At 34.4% G+C, this 17,790-nt stretch overlaps 1 protein-coding gene across 2 annotated transcripts; it reads right to left on the bottom strand.

Annotated features, from left to right (window-relative positions):
- Positions 1–837: 837 nt before the first annotated feature.
- Positions 838–17,179, bottom strand: LOC133185747 (ras association domain-containing protein 9-like). Of its 2 annotated transcripts, XM_061321056.1 has the most exons (3): positions 17,029–17,179; positions 10,692–10,732; positions 838–2,536 (listed from the first exon to the last, which is right to left on the bottom strand). In XM_061321056.1, the coding sequence occupies exon 3, from the start codon at positions 2,534–2,536 to the stop codon at positions 932–934; it is 1,605 nt and encodes a 534-aa protein (XP_061177040.1). In that variant the 5' UTR covers positions 10,692–10,732; positions 17,029–17,179; the 3' UTR covers positions 838–931. The 2 variants fall into 2 exon arrangements, with proteins under 2 accessions (XP_061177040.1, XP_061177034.1); XM_061321050.1 differs by lacking the exons at positions 10,692–10,732; positions 17,029–17,179 and adding an exon at positions 6,637–6,763.
- Positions 17,180–17,790: the final 611 nt, after the last annotated feature.

The following is a 17,790-nucleotide window of genomic DNA, read 5'->3' as shown; positions in this document are numbered from 1 at the left end:
ACTCAGTCGTCCAACATCGATTTTTTTTTACCGCTCAGTAAAACATTGGAAATGTTAGACTTTTTTCAGTGTAGTTTTATACAAGAAGCAATTTTTAAAGGTATAACAATAAACCTTACTTTGAATGTACGAGTATGTTATACATATGCCAATGACATACCGACAATATTTTTAACACTATATTTTCATTTTGTTGTACATCATCGAGCAGTGCCGTAGCATTTGCAGAAAATCATTGGCTTCATCATATGACATTAATCAAGGGTATCATGATCAACACGTGGAAAGTTTGCGGCTAACTTGATACTCAATTAAACTTATATGGTGCTTTGCAATATACATTATTTATAATGTTAATCCATTTTGAAAGATTCTTACAAATTTTTAGATTGCATGCAATACTGGAATATTCATATATGAATTAAAGTTTAAACTTGGACAAAGAAACTCACAAACTGGAAGATTTTTCTGTATAAATACCGGTATAACAAAACAATAATACAAGTCAGTGGCATATAGTGTTCCCAGAAATAATTGCAAATTCTTTCGTGAAATGTTTTTTTAGTAAAGCTTGGTATATAAGTAGACTTAACCAAGATTGATTTTTGATTTTGCTGAATGGTGTTGCCACATAACTACAGTTTTTATTAAAATTCTTTCAAAATGCTTTCTGCATTGTTTTGGTCCGATTTCAATAAAATTTGGCATACAAGTAAAGAACATAAAGCTACATAAGTATGTAAACAAGGTTCTGAACTACTTTAAAAAAACTGCTTAAGTTTGGTTTGCAAGTTTTCCCATGTGTCTGATATTGAAAGAAAAAGACAAGGAGAAATATTGGTTGAATAATCATTTTATCAAAGTTCTGACAAATATTGTCAAAATAATAGTTTTTTATGTGAACACAAATGGTGATTACATTTGGGACATTTTATACAAGGGTTTCTAATAAATTAGGAGATTCGTCACTGTGCATGGAACTCAGACCTGTGTCTGAATTGGAATCATTTTCGTCTACGCTCTTCGTGCACGCAAATGACCGATCACCGTTGAGACTCGTCAAACTGCGAGTAAAATCGCTGCACTTACGGGGACTTTTGTAGGCATATATTTCTTTCTGAATTCGTTCACTGATAAGTTCGTCATTGTCCAAAGAGTTGGTTGCTGGAAACTGGAACAGAGGTCGAGTTTGGTTGAATTTATTTGAGAATTTGTCCCTCTGGTTGACTGACCCAAACTGTGAATCGTTAGAAGTATTGTCTGTATCCACTGAAAAAGAGTCTTCTGTGTCAAAGGAGTGTTTCTTCGCACTATTTTCTCCAGCCTCGTGTTCGTAGATGCCTTGTGCGCATGTGCTAACTTGTTCTTCCTGTTCTTGCCATTCCATGATGGCGCCAATATTAACATAGTCAGCATCATTGTCCTCTACGCGTTTTGTTGACTGGTTGACTTTGGATGCGGTATGATGGCTTATTGGAGTGCTCGTGTGGAAGAAATCTACAGATTGATTATGTTTCTGTTTTGGTAACTCCTCTACAATTTCGTCACATTTTTCTAAGTACTCAAGCTCTTTCTGCAGCTGTTGAATAATCTCTTGCTTTTGATGTAAAACTCTATCACAGTAGTCAATTTCTTTCGTAATCTCCACTGCTTTATATTTCTGCATCATGTTTGCGGACACAATACGGTTTAGGTCTGCCTGCAGATAGGCAAGTTCCGTTTCGAGATTCCCGTCCGTAACATTTGTATTGTACATGTCGGCATTATGAAATGCGTCGTTCAATGTACTCTGTTCATGAATTTGCTCGGACAGGTCCATTATTTTCGATTCCTCATTTTGAATTTTGTCGTCGAGTTGAATCACGCGTTCACAGAACTGAATATACATTTCCAAGTTTTCGGGCTCAACATTTCTCAAGAATTCCGTCATACTATCATCTTGTCCTGAATTAAGATATGCTTCTTGGAGGTAGTTCTCACCATCTTTGGCCACACGACACTCGTGAAGTTCGGATTCAATATGGAAAATCTTTTGGTCCGTGTTTTCTATCCTGTGCCCTATATCGTGCAATCTTCTTTCTTGTTGAATCACTAATTTCGCTAGTTCTTCCATCGTCTTCAAACGAGACTCTGAGCTGCCATTTCGCTGGTCTGTTTTAGACTTGGAATGTCTGCGTGGTTCCCGCTCTTTATGTTTGGTTCTTCGATGTCGTCTCCGACGAGAGTGAAGAAATTCTCCGTATTCACCGATCTCGTCGGCGTGTCTCATTGTGAGTTGGACGCTACACTGCTCAGCTCCCCATGCGCGCCAAATTTTGAGTATTTTGGTTCTGCCCTGAAGAGGTCTCTCCACGTCACGCCATCTCTCGAAAATAGTGTATTTGTCTGTGTTTTCTATTTCATGTTTACCGTCATTGTAGAGTAAAGCGTAAATGACGTCATCACATGTAGTTCTCTTAGTCAGGCCCGTGACCCATTTCTGCGTACCGCAGACCCAGACAGGAATTTCCACGACAAGTTGATCTGGGTACTCCATCTGAAATAGAACAAGACAAACTGAGTAAACACATCATAACCCAGAAAATGGGTGTGAAATTTAATTTTACGTGAGGACGGCGTATTGGAATGCATGAGCACTTCACCTGGGAAATAAAATTAGATTTATACTCTGCTCACAACTTCACAAGACTGGAAAAATAATGCTGAAATCGCGTTATGTGTATCGGATTGCACTATCGGAAATTAGTTCATATTACTACAAGTAGCATCATATTGTAAGAGTGCGTAAATCTCGTAAACTGTCGAGTTTGCAGCCATTTACAAGTTAGAAGAATCAATATAGTTATCACAAAACAACCTGCAAACCTCCACTATTTTCGTTTGTTCTCATCTCTATTGATAAAATGTCATAATATCAAATGTTTGGTCCTTTTCTTTCAAATGCAGTTTTGACTTTCGAAGTTAAATATTAATTTCCCTGTCAAGGGGGCGTTTATGCAACAAACTTGTTTTTGTAAAACGAGTAAAAAGCCATAATATTTTATATTCACCGCGTTATTACCGTTTTAGAATATGTTCAATAATATCTCAAGCCTTGTCCATACTGAATAAAGTGTTGACTTTTGATAGAATTTTGTGTCAATTTTAGCATGTCGGGTGTATGGTGGACCCACACCCCCTGTACAAACCTAATCTCATTACCACTCGTAGCGCTGTTGCTTATTGACACATCTTTGATAATGTGTCAATAAAACGGAGATTTGGTAAATATCGCAAATTTTATCACACCGTTAACGTGTAAATTTCTCTACAAGATTGTAATAAAAGTCTTACTCAATAGGTACAACACGGTGAAATTCTATCCACAGTTCCACAAGGATATATGCAATCATTTTAATTTTGTTTAATTTTTTATTTAGTCAGAATTATTTCTTTGCTGTTTAAATATGCACAGCAAAATGTTTAATTTTTTTTTTTTTAATAAATACAGCTAAGAATAATTTTAACAGAATTGAAAAAAGTTGTTGAAACGGGATTGGGTTTACATAATTCTAAAAGTCACTCGAAGGAGAGGTATTTACATAAAAATACATGAAAACTTATATGCATCATAAAAGTCTGAATAGGTATAGATAAATTGGAAGAGCTTAATTTACCTTCTTAAAACGAGATGAATTCTTTTCAACAAATGCAATATTTACAGATCAAATTTCTGTGGCAAAGCTCTGCATGTGTTGATAATAAGAGAATATTAAATTATTGCGTTACATACCGCTAGTTGAAGGAGGAAAATCCAAATACAACAAATTTAGACATATCGTCTTCACTCAAAAACCCAGGCATATCAAATTATATGTGTTTGTTCGTTAATCAAAATATCATCTGCGTGGAATATTATTACCGAAGTCTCTTATTTTTCCATTATACACATAAGCACAAATTCTGAAAAGAAACCGGCACAATCGGATTACGGAGTCTAAATGTGGTTTTAAATAAGCCTGTTCAAGTTTGAAGGAATTAATTCATTACACCCTAATTTATTTTTAACAAACTTACGACACAGGATTAAAAAGGAGGGAGTTGCTGATCTGAAATCATTTTTGTTAGCTGCCAAAATTTCCTTTTTGCAAAAACAAGAAACATGGAATTAAAAAGGTGTTGATTATTTCTCAAACGTAATTTTTCCAGCTTTTAAATAATGCATAATCCATTCAAAGTCAACCTCAAAGAAAAATAAAATTCAAACAATTCAAAGAATGATATCATAAGGGTCTCCTTACTTTTTATACGAGAATCCTTTAAATCACTTTCATCGTACCGATCTAATCAAAGCTTCCTTTCAGTTTTTAATTAACTCCTTGTCCGGTGGACACATACTTGAACGTTTAAGAGAACTCAGCTGTCAACTTAACCATCAAATACTCGGAATTCCTCGGACAAAGATTGAGTGACGGAGGTTTGATGACGGGGTGTGTTTTGGGAGAACCTTTATTTTAACACTAGTACCACCCTTTGCTGAGATTTTATGTCCACAATAAAGGCCTTATGTAGATACAAGTTAAACAAGGCCAAAAGATCAATGTTTGCTGTCCATTCGATCTGTTTAAATTCCCTTCATCATTCCGGATCGTAAATTAGAAACAATTTTGCATTCTTTGTTTACAATAGCGGATACCGGAGTATACAGAGAGATACAAGCGTGTTAGTGCATATTAAAAATAGCGGAATTCTATTGACATGAGGTCATGCCAGTCCCTGATTGAGATCTGCAGAGTTCGATACCTGAACTGACTGATGACAATCGCCAACTTAAGACAATGTTCCGGTGGTCCGAGACTAATTTGTTTCCGATAAGAAAAGGCAAGGCTTTGTTTTTGGCGAAGGACCACCAAACACAATTCTGTTCATTATTTTTCCAGAACCGCAATAATGTTCAATATAGTTAAAGTATTGACTTATTGCCAATGTTATCCATTGTTCTCGAGAAATTCATCGCCCTAATGGAAGTATTATCTACATACCTGAAATACACAGGAAAGTCAGAATGAATGCGAAACCACGAAGTAGAGAAATTAATTAGATAAGCATAAGAAATTACAATTCGACCAGCCTATACCCTTATTCTTAACCGACGATCTATGTCTTGCATGAATGTCCCCTGAGCCATACTTCTATTTCTTGAAGAAGAAAAAAAAGAAAATCGATGATTACACTAATTATATAATAAGATCTTCATTTTCATGTAGTGTCTGTATTTGTAAGTTGTGTACAGTCTAACACCTCTTAAAAGGGCGATTACTCTTATCTACAGGGATGATTTCCGGTATTCTGTTATTCAACTGAGAACGGAGAATTATCCAATTTACCTTTGACGGGGTCAGACCATCGGTCCTGCCCAATCCTTTTCTAGGGGGTGATAACTACATTACTGAGGTGTTAATTACCAATGATTTTGGTCTGACGAATTCAATTATAACGGACCTAGAGGTACCTCTCGCGGACTGATCAGGTTAAAAATTGATTTAGCAACCGTCTTTAATTCTTATTCCAATAATCAAACTGGCTAATATCAGCAAATCAACTTAGTAGTACTGACATTCCCAACTTAAACATGTGTTTATTGCATGTATTGGTATTTCTTCATGTGCGAGTTCGACCTCTCCAAGACGAAAAAAAAAGTCAAACACATGCATGTAGTGGAAAACTTATAAAGTTACAAATGAAATTATTGACAGAAAATAAAAAAAAAAACAACATCGTGCCAAAACGACATACCATGTCTGTCACGAGAAAATTTATATGAGGCGCCGTCCGCATCCGCACCCCCTGGGCTCTTGTGGTGTCAAGGGATATGTCCTTCAACTATAACTCGTGTTTTTGAAAGTCTCAATAAAAACATTCTCACTTTGTTGACAAAAATAATTTATAACCTTTTATAGAACTTAAGTACTCGGACAGCTGTCGCTGCTCATTGAATGTACAAATATAGTCATTGAAGAAATCAATCAACTAATGGCGCTGATTTGATGTTCTATATTGTAAAGTAGGATTTGCCAACATAATCTGATTTCTAATCGCTCTACACAAGACATCGATCCCTGATCAAAATTTAATTTAAGCTCCACTTCAACTTGTCAGGCGATTGACAGACCTCTAAAGAGAATTAATAAAGACTGGCAAAACCTTTCACAAACCAAAGAACATGGACTTACAGCAGATCCTTCTGTAAAAATTAGATTAAGTTAAGCCACAATTGACATTATTCTCAACCAATGTTTAATCTACCGGCCTTTAATCACTTTATATGTTTGTTTTTAAAACAGTAACGTATTTTCTCTTTGATTCTGTTTATACTCCAAACTAAGAAAACAAAAGATTTGTTAAGCACATGACGTCATAATCTGATATCTTGCTGCAACATGAAAAAATCAGCCATTTCAGACTCTCCGACATGGAGAAAAATAATCCAGGTCAGATTACATGCATGTCAAAAATTGGAGGTTTAAAATCTTAAATTGATGTTACAAGAACATGCATCCAGTACAAAGTAATAAACTGTACATGTACCTTGATTCATTTATCAATATTAGGAATGGCGACGTATAGTTATTAAAAGTGAATCAGAATTTAACCAACCTTCAAACATATATCCTTGTTTATGTAGAATTCAGTAAGTAAACTCCATTACACGATTGGTAAGAACAATAATCGTAATGGAAGTTACTAATCCAATTCTAAAACAACATATCAGGAACTTCACACACGGATCTGTGAAAATCTCCCAGTTATCCATGCATTCCGACTCCGAGACTCTTTGAAAAAGAACGTGAACCTGTATGGTTTACGCCTGGCGTGGGTCTGCACCCCGTTCTGTGGTTAGTGAGATAACGCCCGCACTAATTTAATAAAATTCTCAAAACGCATTAAAGTGTCAACTCACGGTAAAGCTACGTTTAAATATCAGAAGAGACTTTAAAAAGATACAGGGGCCTGTGTACGGCATAAAATTGTGAGGAGACCGTATAATTAAGCATGTTAAAAGTACAATGTAACAAAAATCCCTCCCTAAAAAAACTCCTCCCGATGAATCTCTGTAAAAGTGGGCTAAATATATCACCAGTTAAAAGTACAATGTAACAAGTGTCCCTCCCTTAAAGAGACTCCTCTCGGAAATTTCTGTAAAAAGTGGGCCAAAAATGCTTCCAAATCATTCAGAATAGTTAAATTCAGAATAACATGACATGGTTCGTTTCAAGTTATATGTTAAATTATTTTTCAACAAACTTTTGCTAGCATTTTTAAAAGTGTCTATTAAAAAGTCATAATAACCCTTTCCAACATTTACAAACATATATTATGAAGCCTAACCACTGGTTTTAATACTTCTTCTAACAAGGGTCGTGACATTCGAGAAGATCTACCTCACAAATTTCACACCACACGGAAAAATGTAATTAACTGCTAAGAGAAGATCAGTATGACAAAAGTGCGGGATTTGGCATTCCAGTCAGAAGAAATCAACGTATTTTCAAGGTTGAAATTACCTAATAATAATGAATACAAGAAAGTCAACCTATCCCTTCATTCAGAATTAGCCATTTTGTGGCTTTTCCAACGGAAATAGAAAAAAATTGTTTTTTATTTCAACAAAGACACCTTTATGTTTGGAGAAAATGCATTCAGACCAAAAACGAAGGGGCTGATCTTTGACTTCGTCCGTTATTATAAAGTAGACAATTTGTATGAACTAAGTACTATAAACTACTATGACTCAACGTTTCAGACATTGTCTGCACATTCATTATTTAATTCTAAGCTAAAAATTTGTTTAATTATCGTTGTTTAAAGTATTTATAATAATTTTTGATGTAATTAATATTGATATCCACGTAGGGATGAATCATATTCTATATTCTACATTATATTACTTACAGATTTAAATTCGTTCAAATAGACAATTTTACAAACATGTCATTCTATCGTCACGAGAAAAAATACTAATATAACATCATTAGACAATATTTGAATAATGAATTCATAAGAATTATTTCTTTTGCAATAAATTAAATAAACCTTACCAGTGAAATAGACCTCCTGAAATACTATATGCCTATATCGAATATACTTTGGTAAATTCTTGAAATTCTCTACACGTGCGTTTTTTACATCCCGTGTCAAAATAACTGTCCGTGTGAGCCAACAGCTGACAACTGCGTACAAGCACAGTCAGACTGACCTCGGCCGATCAATATATATATATTATATCACTATCTATCGCGCACAGAGCCCCACCCTCAGGCCCCGGGGTCCAGCTTTTGATCTATATCCCATGGACCTGTTCGCCAAGTATTTGTTACTTTTGATAAATATCGCATTGGAATTTCTGTAGACGAGAGAAAAGTTTCACCAAAGACAAAATTAAATTGTGAAAAATAGCGTAAACGGTTAGTTCTCAAATTAACGTGTCTAGTTCTTGAGACAAAGGTGACCGCATCGTGGGGTAGTGGGTACGGTAAAGAATTTAAGCTAACTACTCAAATTTTTCTACATTTTATTTAATACGACTTCTCATTTTATTGTGGCAGACAGAGCACTAATGGTTGTGGGTCTGTTGTTTGGCGACATTTCATTTACCTAAATAAATGCTTTAACCCAGTGGACGTTTTTAAAATATCTTTACATTTTAATGTCGTCGGGACATCGCAATGAAATGAATGTTTTACGATTTTTTGTTTGAAAACCTACACTGTCACATTTGGTGGACCTGAGAGACACAGGAAAGTGGAGAATATTCCATTACTGGATGCTAAGTTCTCACCATTTCCATCCATTCTCACTTTGTAACCATGGGGACAAGTAAAGCGTCTAAAAAATGTGTACACTTTTACCTTAAAAAACATAAAAGCTAAATCGAAAATAAGAATGCACCTTAAAGCATATTCAGTACAAGTTTGATATGCATAAACATGTTCATGTAGCCAAATGCGCGTGCACTAAATGTCCTAATTTGATTAATTCCTGCACTTACAATATTTAATTATTTTTACAAGAATTGCAGATCAAAGAGTCGTAAGAACAGAGGGCTAATGATGATAGAAAATAAAACATGAAATAAAATTAATTGGACCACGACTGGTGACAAGATTTCATTGAACTCTACATAAAGAACTGTCAGTACGCTTCGTTTTGTCCATTTTTCATCACTTGTCATCTGCTTTAATTAATTACATGTTCCTCCATTCATCGATCGCAGAGAAACTCATTCTTTTTATGGTTTAAATTGATTGCACTATTTCATGATTATTTGTAGCAAGCCTGCCCGAGGGGTACCAATGCATTTTCGCTATTAATCACCAAGCGTGTTGATAAAAAAGGAGGCATTCCCAGACAAATTATGTCATAACTAACCCCAAGTAGTGTAACTTTAGACGAAAAAGAAATAAAATGTTGCATGATTTTGAAAACTGAAAAAGTGGGGAAACTACAGACAACTTCCTCCAGGTGGAATTTATTTTTGCGTTGTTCAGATAGAAGTATCACTTTGACGGTTTTGACACTACTTTAGACTTCATTTAATACTGCTACAAGATATAAAATTATATACACATTATAATCTCTTGTGCACAATGATAATACAACAATACTGTTAAAGTTCTGAATTGATCAGATATTGGCAATATTAAACTTTTCTATTGAAAGGATCCCCTCCTATCTAAGACGCTGTGGTCTTGGGTTACGGTGATATTTCAATCGAACTCGAGCATTACTTAGCTAATCTGATCTCTATCTTCTGATAAAACAGATCTAAGAAGCCATGGCTTAAATCTGAAATATGGCCAATTTTTGATACTAACTTGGTAGAAAAACATCAAGAAGGCATCCTAAAGTGATTAGAAGACATGTCTATGTAAAAAGAACTAAGATTTGTAGTCAATATCGATTTTACAGAGAAATCCTCTTAAGGAAGTTAGCTCCATTCTGCACATGTTCAAACTGTTAAACAGTCTTAAATGGAAACACGAAAGCCTATTGAACACAAATGGGGAAATGCCAGACGATCATATCAGACTAAATAAATAAAAGATCTATTATCATATTAAGATCATGCGCTTTTAATGTGCACTTTCATTTAGTAGGGTAACATCGTTTCCTAAATTATGCACATTTAACAAGGCTTATCGGTTAGAATTTTACATGTTACCGTTGTAAATTCGCACGATTTTGATCTACTGGGTCGATAAGATGTCTATCAGTTTTATTTTTTAATAAAGGATTACAAAATCTGTGAAAGCTGCACAGATATCCCATGTTTTTCTTTGTTTTTTAATAATCAATGTGTTACAGATAAAAAATATTAAAGCGGCATAGCCCAAGGTAACCCATTTTATCCATGTCTGTGTGTAATACCCTTTAGCTTCAGGATGTTGTTCAAGGTTGCCGTAACCATTGATTATATTAAAGATAATATACACGACAAACGAAGTCTAATAGAAAAATGAATTTCAATGAATGATTTTCTACAATTATTTAAGCCATGAAATTCAGTTTCTTTATTTAACAACCGGGTATATTTATGTATTAATTAAATTTAACATGCACTTACTTTTAGCATGTGCCCTTTAAAAAAACAAAATTTCAGTAGCACGGAAGAGTTAAAAACCAAGTTTCGGGAAGTAATTGATATATATTACCTTAGTGTATTAGGCGGCGTCTAGGAGTCGGCAACATCTACCTATGTAATTGAATGAAAACAAATTTAGGTATAAGATACATCGAGTCTTTGTAAACACAAAATTCGACAAAACATATCACATAAATTGTGTTATCAAAACATTAAAAAAAGCATATCGGTTTTATTTAATTTTTCATGTTCATTTGAGTTAACTTTCATGCATTGTAAAATCACGCGACAAAATTGTCTCGAATTGTGTTCAAGTCAAACAACTCTAATATAATAAGGTTGACAATGAAGACATAACATTTGTTGTAGTATCTGGAAAAAAAAAACCCACAATTCTTAGATCTTACATTTGAAAAAAAAAAAATCAATGTCATGCCTTTCAAAATATTCCTGTGTCAATGGGACCGAGGTTCTTTATCTCATTTTTCTCTCTCTCCCCCTCTCTCTCTGGGACAAAGTTAAATTTACTACAACAGAAATATAATTGTATTTGTTGGAGCGCTCTGTTAATCGTTAATTATTCTATTTCATAGAAAAATACACAGAATAGCTTATTGCAGTCAAACAAAACCTTGTCACTTCAAAGGTTAGTAAACATCCTCTGCTTGCTCGGGTTATCCCGGTTTCTGTATTTTAACAAAAAAATCAAACATGCTGTATCCCGATTTATTTGTTAATTCCCAATGTAATTATACCCCTAATTTGAAGAATCAATATCTCCGATTTGCTTATAATGCAGGCCTAGCAATAAACGAAAAAAGTGAGGATCGTGTTTTCTACTGCGATATTTTGGTTCTAAAATCTCTGCCCCAGTTTGAATCATTCTTGAGGAGGACACGAGTATTTAGCATACAGAAGAAATTGCAAAACTGGGAGAAGAGGTTTAGCTGTTTCTGCATGCTTGTTACTGTTTTAAAATTTAGCAGAGAGAGAGAGAGAGAGAGAGAGAGAGAGAGAGAGAGAGAGAGAGAGAGATAAGGGTCTTCAGGGAATATAAATTGCGAACTACATTCATCTTTTGGTATATTCTACGATGACACATACATGTACTATGTGTACATCTCAGTCGGTATTTTATAAGTGTTATTAACAGTACATTTTCGTCCAATGAGGAATATTTTGAGTCCTCTTTACAACATTTCTCGCGTCACAATGAAGTCTGCGTTTGTCTGATAAGACCAATATTTGCCATTCGCCCCACTTTACGTATATCATTGTTGACAAAACCATCATTAAAATTTATATAACATAGCATCAAAAATCTACCAGACTGTGTACGTTGTGAGTGGTCTACTTTTTTGTGATTCTGATAAATGAACGCGGGCCTTTGGCATACCGTCCAGACTAATATGGAAGTATAACTGAGTTTATGTGTTTGAGGAACTAGATCAATACAGGCAAACAAAGAACTAAGTAATGTTTATATCTGGTTTCCACCAAAAGTGTGAAAATATCCCCATACCGTACAATCAAAGATTTGAAACTTCAAGGAGAGCTTTTCATATTTGCAAAGCAAACGTAACCAAATGTCAAACTAATACATTTGTACTGAAAACTAACTTCTAAATTCCTTATGTATTCTTTCGTGGACACTTTGTTTCAAAAAAAAATCCCAGCTGACTGGATGTGAAATAATTGCATTGCATTACCGAAAACTTTGAAAACTGGTCAGATTTCCAATGAAACATTGCACTCGAAGTTTATATAAATGATCCAGATATCTCCCTTCTTTTGCCTTTATCAAACAGGTACAGACAACAACATGTATCAGGATACAAGCATTAGACAGTGAGGCTTTTGTAGACACATTAATTGTAAATATATTTTTTTTAATAATGCTGATTTTTACTTAAAATCCTTAAAATTATCCTTTTCAAAGTCCCCAACCACTTCCCCTAAGTGAACAGAGGGTAACTGTTTGACCTAGCTAACGGAATATGCATTTAAGAGAAATTTTTGGATATGCTATACATTGACTCGGAATTTTCGGTAACGATATATAAATATTTTCGGTATAGATAAGAAAATTTTTCGGTAATGGAATATCGATCTTCGATAATAGCAAAACTGCGATTTCTAGACTTAGCAAAAATACTTGGCATCGAAAAATTGAAAATATAACTTCGAATATTCTCCATAAATATCCTAATTCGTTGCTTACATGTATAATGACCTTGGCATTTATGATACGACTTTGAATCAGTGTTAACCCACCTCTATCAGAACAACGTAAAACATCAAATCTTTCTCTTTTGTGATATCCGAAAAAAAAATTTCAACAACCTTGGCGTTCTATAGATGTGACACCAAAATCAAGGTTAATGTACAATATCGGCACAAGAACATTTTGTTATGAAGTTCTAGATTTTTAGATATGGGTCGGGAAAAAAATGTTTTACTCGAGGCAATAGTAATTTTGACCTTTGACCTTGAATTAAAGAGGCTGGGGGGTTGTGACCATTTTTAGACTATATTGATCTCCTTTAGAAGAAGAGCTCCATATGAAGATACAGAAAATGATCAAATTTTAAAACTAAATTTTTTGAAATTTTTCTTTGCCAAATGATAGTTGACAGCTTAAGATATCATATCTAAAAAATTAAGTTAAATCTGGTGGTTAATTTGTGGTTAATTTGTTGACCCCCCAGCCTCCTTAAACAAAATGCAAGAACAACCCACGTTTGAAAAACAGGATGTTTTATTGGAGGGGGGGGGGGGTATGAATTAAATAAAATCTGCACGATCGAAAGTCGAAAGATACTTGAACTCGCGGAGAGACAGAAGAAGAAGACACTGACAAATGGAATCATATATGTTCCACCTTGAACAGTGCATATTAAAAAGAAACATTTTATCATCAAATAAAACTTTAAAATGATGGCAAATAATTATTTGATATTTTAGTATGACCTATTCCATCATTTTGCACAATGGTTTCATAAGAAGGGAGTGCTTGCCAAATATATATAAAAAAAAAAAAAACTTTGAATATTTTTTTTATGACCAAATCCATTACTTCATCTTCCATCATTTTGGCCCAAAAAAGCTGTCATAAATCGGCTTATTGAAAACTTTTAGCTGCCGCATCATAAAATAAACTTTATATTTGCAAATCACTCTTCCATTTAAATATTCATGATAGAACACTATTGTATATCGGGGTTTACTTGCAATTTTATGCAACTCTCTCTCTCTCTCTGTCTCTCACTCTGTGAACATCTAATTGCATACTTGTTTATAAAATCATTAGGATTTTCCCCGTCATATAAACATGTTCAGAATACATGTATGTAATTGTCAAAGATACTTACAATAACGAACAACGCACGTAACTTAAATCCAAACTGAAATCAGAAAGTTTGATGACAGATCACAACTTAAACCACTCTGGTGTAAGAACGCACAACCAGTGTACGATAGATTTCCTTAAATCAATGGTTTTGATGCAACTTCGACGAATGACCAGATTTAAAGGTAGAACGCGGCTTGAAAATAAAACAATTACATAATCTGGAATTATGGGAATAAAATAACATGATATTTTTTACATAATATCTATGACTGTTGGGATAATCCTGCCAGGATCCGCTAGGAGGATTGATCACCTACAACTACGAGAGGATGAACGCGGATAAAAAGATATAGGTATATAAATTTAAAAGGTTATCTTCTTTCGAATCAGAGCGCGACGTTATTTGTGACTTTACATAATTAAGTCCTTTTAATTCCGATGGTTGTTCCATCGCTCAGTAATAATTGTCAACGGAGCAGATGAAGCGATTTATGGGCTTTAATTGAATATTCCCACATGTATCCCAAATCAAGAAACACTGCTACACCAAAATAGCTTATGTGTCTGGGGGTTTTCTGGCACCTCAAATATCCAACTAGTTAAAATGCTCTGAAAATGTACACGCAAGATTATACGGACTCTGTATATTGCACGAATGTAAAATATTCAAAAAACTTTTTTGGGAAGGGGAGGGTTATTATAAGACAGGGGCAGTTTTGTTGAATATGGGATGGGTGTGGGGCATTCAAACTCAGTCCCCTCAACCCCCTCTCTCTCCCGTCTGTCATTAGTTAAAAAGGTGCAATTTAATGACAGAATATTAGCTGCCATTCTTGGAAGTGTTAAATCTCTACTATTTCATACCATTACATCAAAAGGGATCTTAGGATTACACGCGATCCCTCCTTTTGTTGGTTTTCTTCCAACCTTACGTGATGCTCTTGATAGAATGAGGAAATTGGATATGAATTATATGACTAAATGACTAATATCAGCTCCATATCGGTAACAGTCAGACAGCGGTAAATTAACCTATACTGGCGTGTCTATAGAAATAGTCTTATTGAATTTCCAAAGGTAACACTCAAATGTGCAGCGTGGGTACAAAGGAAATCACGCTATGGTGTTACGCCTCGTAATGGGACAGTGTGCAGAAAGCCGATTAACGAACGAGGACTAGCGAAGTCAATATCAAACATTGTACAGTATTGTTTTTCATAACCCTGTAATTATCAAACAGGTCGTCAAATTGAATTCAACTTTTTTTAAAGAAGAATAAACGTGATTTAGTGGAATTACTGTCTTGCTGAATCATGGTCGCTCATAGACCTGCAGTACCTCAATCGCAAACGTACCCCAACCCCAACACTGACGAGAGGGACTATCGTATATGTGTAATTTAATATACGATTTGGCGTATGAATTGGTCCCCATTTTCTTGTACCTCTTTGAATGGGATTTTGTGAATATTTATTACGTATACCTAGTATTTGTGTCTCTCATACACACACCCCTCTCCCGGTATGCTATGTTTTGAACTACTCCGAATCGACAATATAACCATTTATTTATTTACGATTATTTACGATTTATCCAAAAATAAAGTACTTTGAAAATATCTTTTTAAAATGCAATAAACAACAAAGTTGCTCGTCTAAAAAAAAGCAATTTCTGTAAAATTGTCTAAAGATTTAGCCTCGAGAAGAGATATGTTATTACTAGTACCGTAATTACATTTACAAAATATTCTATTGCTTGCAATAGTAAACTTAAGCCACTCAAAACACTTATAAATGTTAAGGTTATATCTGAAACTTTTTGAAGTTTTATTATGCTATATTTTGTCACTGTCCAATGGGCAATGGCAAAATTGCCAAAAAACTGCTATATCTTAATCTTCAAAATATAATAAAAAGTAATAACGCTGCTATGCAATCTCAGGTACGAGTGTGCATTAACCTAAATATTTAAAAATGAAATTTCTTTTAAAATGATTTGTCATCTTCTATGTAGAAACTCCGTTCAATTTCTGGATACAAAATGCTTCTGTATCAATTATTGTCAACTATTTGTTACGAAAGAGTGCTCTTTATATTTTTTTAATTTGTACCAAAATCAGTTTCTTACGGGTGAAAGAGGCCACTTGCAGATAAATGTATTTAGCTCAAAATACAGATTTATTATACCTGTAAACATCGTGTCAATACCTGTTTATAACAATGGATTCTGGATGACAATCGGAGCCCTACAATGTCCCCCGTCTGTCTTTTATCCCCCTTCCTCGGGAATTATCCCTTTCAAAGATCCTGTATCGATTTGAATTTCTTTATCACATTCAGAGAACCAATATTTATTTAGCCAGAAAATTCAATCTTTACAAAATTTACTTTAAGGTGATAATGGTCGGTTTTTCATTGAAATTTTGACAGTGAAATACTGTTTTATACTACGAGGTTCGGGGTCAAACCGTGAGTTAGCTGTTCTCTGGTACATTTTTATCTTTTTTTTTTTAAATAGCAATAAGTAAAACACAAGTTATAAGCTACGACCAAATGCATAAAAATGTACGTGAAATCATTAATGAATCAAATCATGGCAAGAACACTAAAAAATTGACTGAAATTTTACAAAAGGGTACAGTGATAAAATAAGTGACTCCGATACTTAGACAAGGAAAATGAAGAGGCTACTTTTAAGCTTAAAAGGTTAGATAAAACGATGATAATAGATTCCCTTCCTGTTCGCGATTAACAGAATCCAATAAATGTTATGCATCAATTCGATAACAGGTAATTCATGCAAACTCAGGCCTGTTAAAGAGGTAGAAATCAAATAAGGCTCTGTATGTAGTACGCCCACCCTAAAATTCCAACTTTGATTAGAAAATTCCAATTTTACCAAAACTTGACAAGGATATTTTTTTCAGAAAACCTTGGAATTCAAAATTTTAAGAATTTATAAAATAAACCTTCCGAAGATTATTTGAAGGTTACACATTAGATTTTTTTCCTACATTTCATAAGATTTTTAATAAAAATGGATATAATTTCCTTACCTGTGTTGGTCCGTTATGACAAGCTAGTGTTTAATTTGGTGGGCGTTCTGGACTTTTCTGTAAATAATTCCTAAAAATATACTGTCACTGATGTTTGTAGTTTGAGTTTACACAGGGTCAACGGTATCTATAATTAGTCACAAATCACAACAACTCGCACTCGCTTTCCAAGTTTGTGAATGAGCATTACCATGTTACGTTATATGCGACGGGATTTAAATTTAGTGACCCCTACTTAAAAACTTTATACAAACATTTCCTAAATCAATGCAAATAGCAACACACTAGAGTCACGCAACTTAACTCGATAGCCTTTCTATCTGTACCTGCACGCAATGGGCGGATCTTACATCCCTTCATCTTTCACATACCTAAGATGGGAGATGGGGGGGGGGGGATTAAAGAAATACATATAAATTAAGTAACAGTGTAAAATTCTAATTATTCTGCTCATCCCCTATAGTGTTCCAATGACATTGACCTATTATAAGACTGAATTAATTGAAAAAGAGGATAGATGGAAAATTTTCCTTGTTGGAGTTTCAATACATCAAAGACCTGACTCACTGCGTGGCCATGAGTAGTTACAACCCACTATTCACCTATGTCATGGGTCTGTGACAAACTTAACATCTGTTTAATCTGAGTCAAGCACTATTAAAATATTTATGTAGGGTCCCTCAAATGTTTATCCATGAAATTACACGCCAAACATGACTGAGACGGTAAATGTCTTTTTAATTCCAAAAATAAATCGGAAAA

Source organism: Saccostrea echinata, unplaced genomic scaffold (genome assembly GCF_033153115.1).
Source record: "Saccostrea echinata isolate AGI-Se365-2 ecotype Australia unplaced genomic scaffold, CSIRO_AGI_Sech_v1 ptg000001l, whole genome shotgun sequence".
In the NCBI taxonomy this organism is placed as follows: domain Eukaryota; kingdom Metazoa; phylum Mollusca; class Bivalvia; order Ostreida; family Ostreidae; genus Saccostrea; species Saccostrea echinata.
This window is presented reverse-complemented; position numbering and strand designations above follow the sequence as displayed.

Coding starts and splice junctions, on each gene's coding strand:
- LOC133185747 (XM_061321056.1), bottom strand. CDS start 2,536: ATGGAGTACCCAGATCAACTTGTCGTGGAAATTCCTGTCTGGGTCTGC.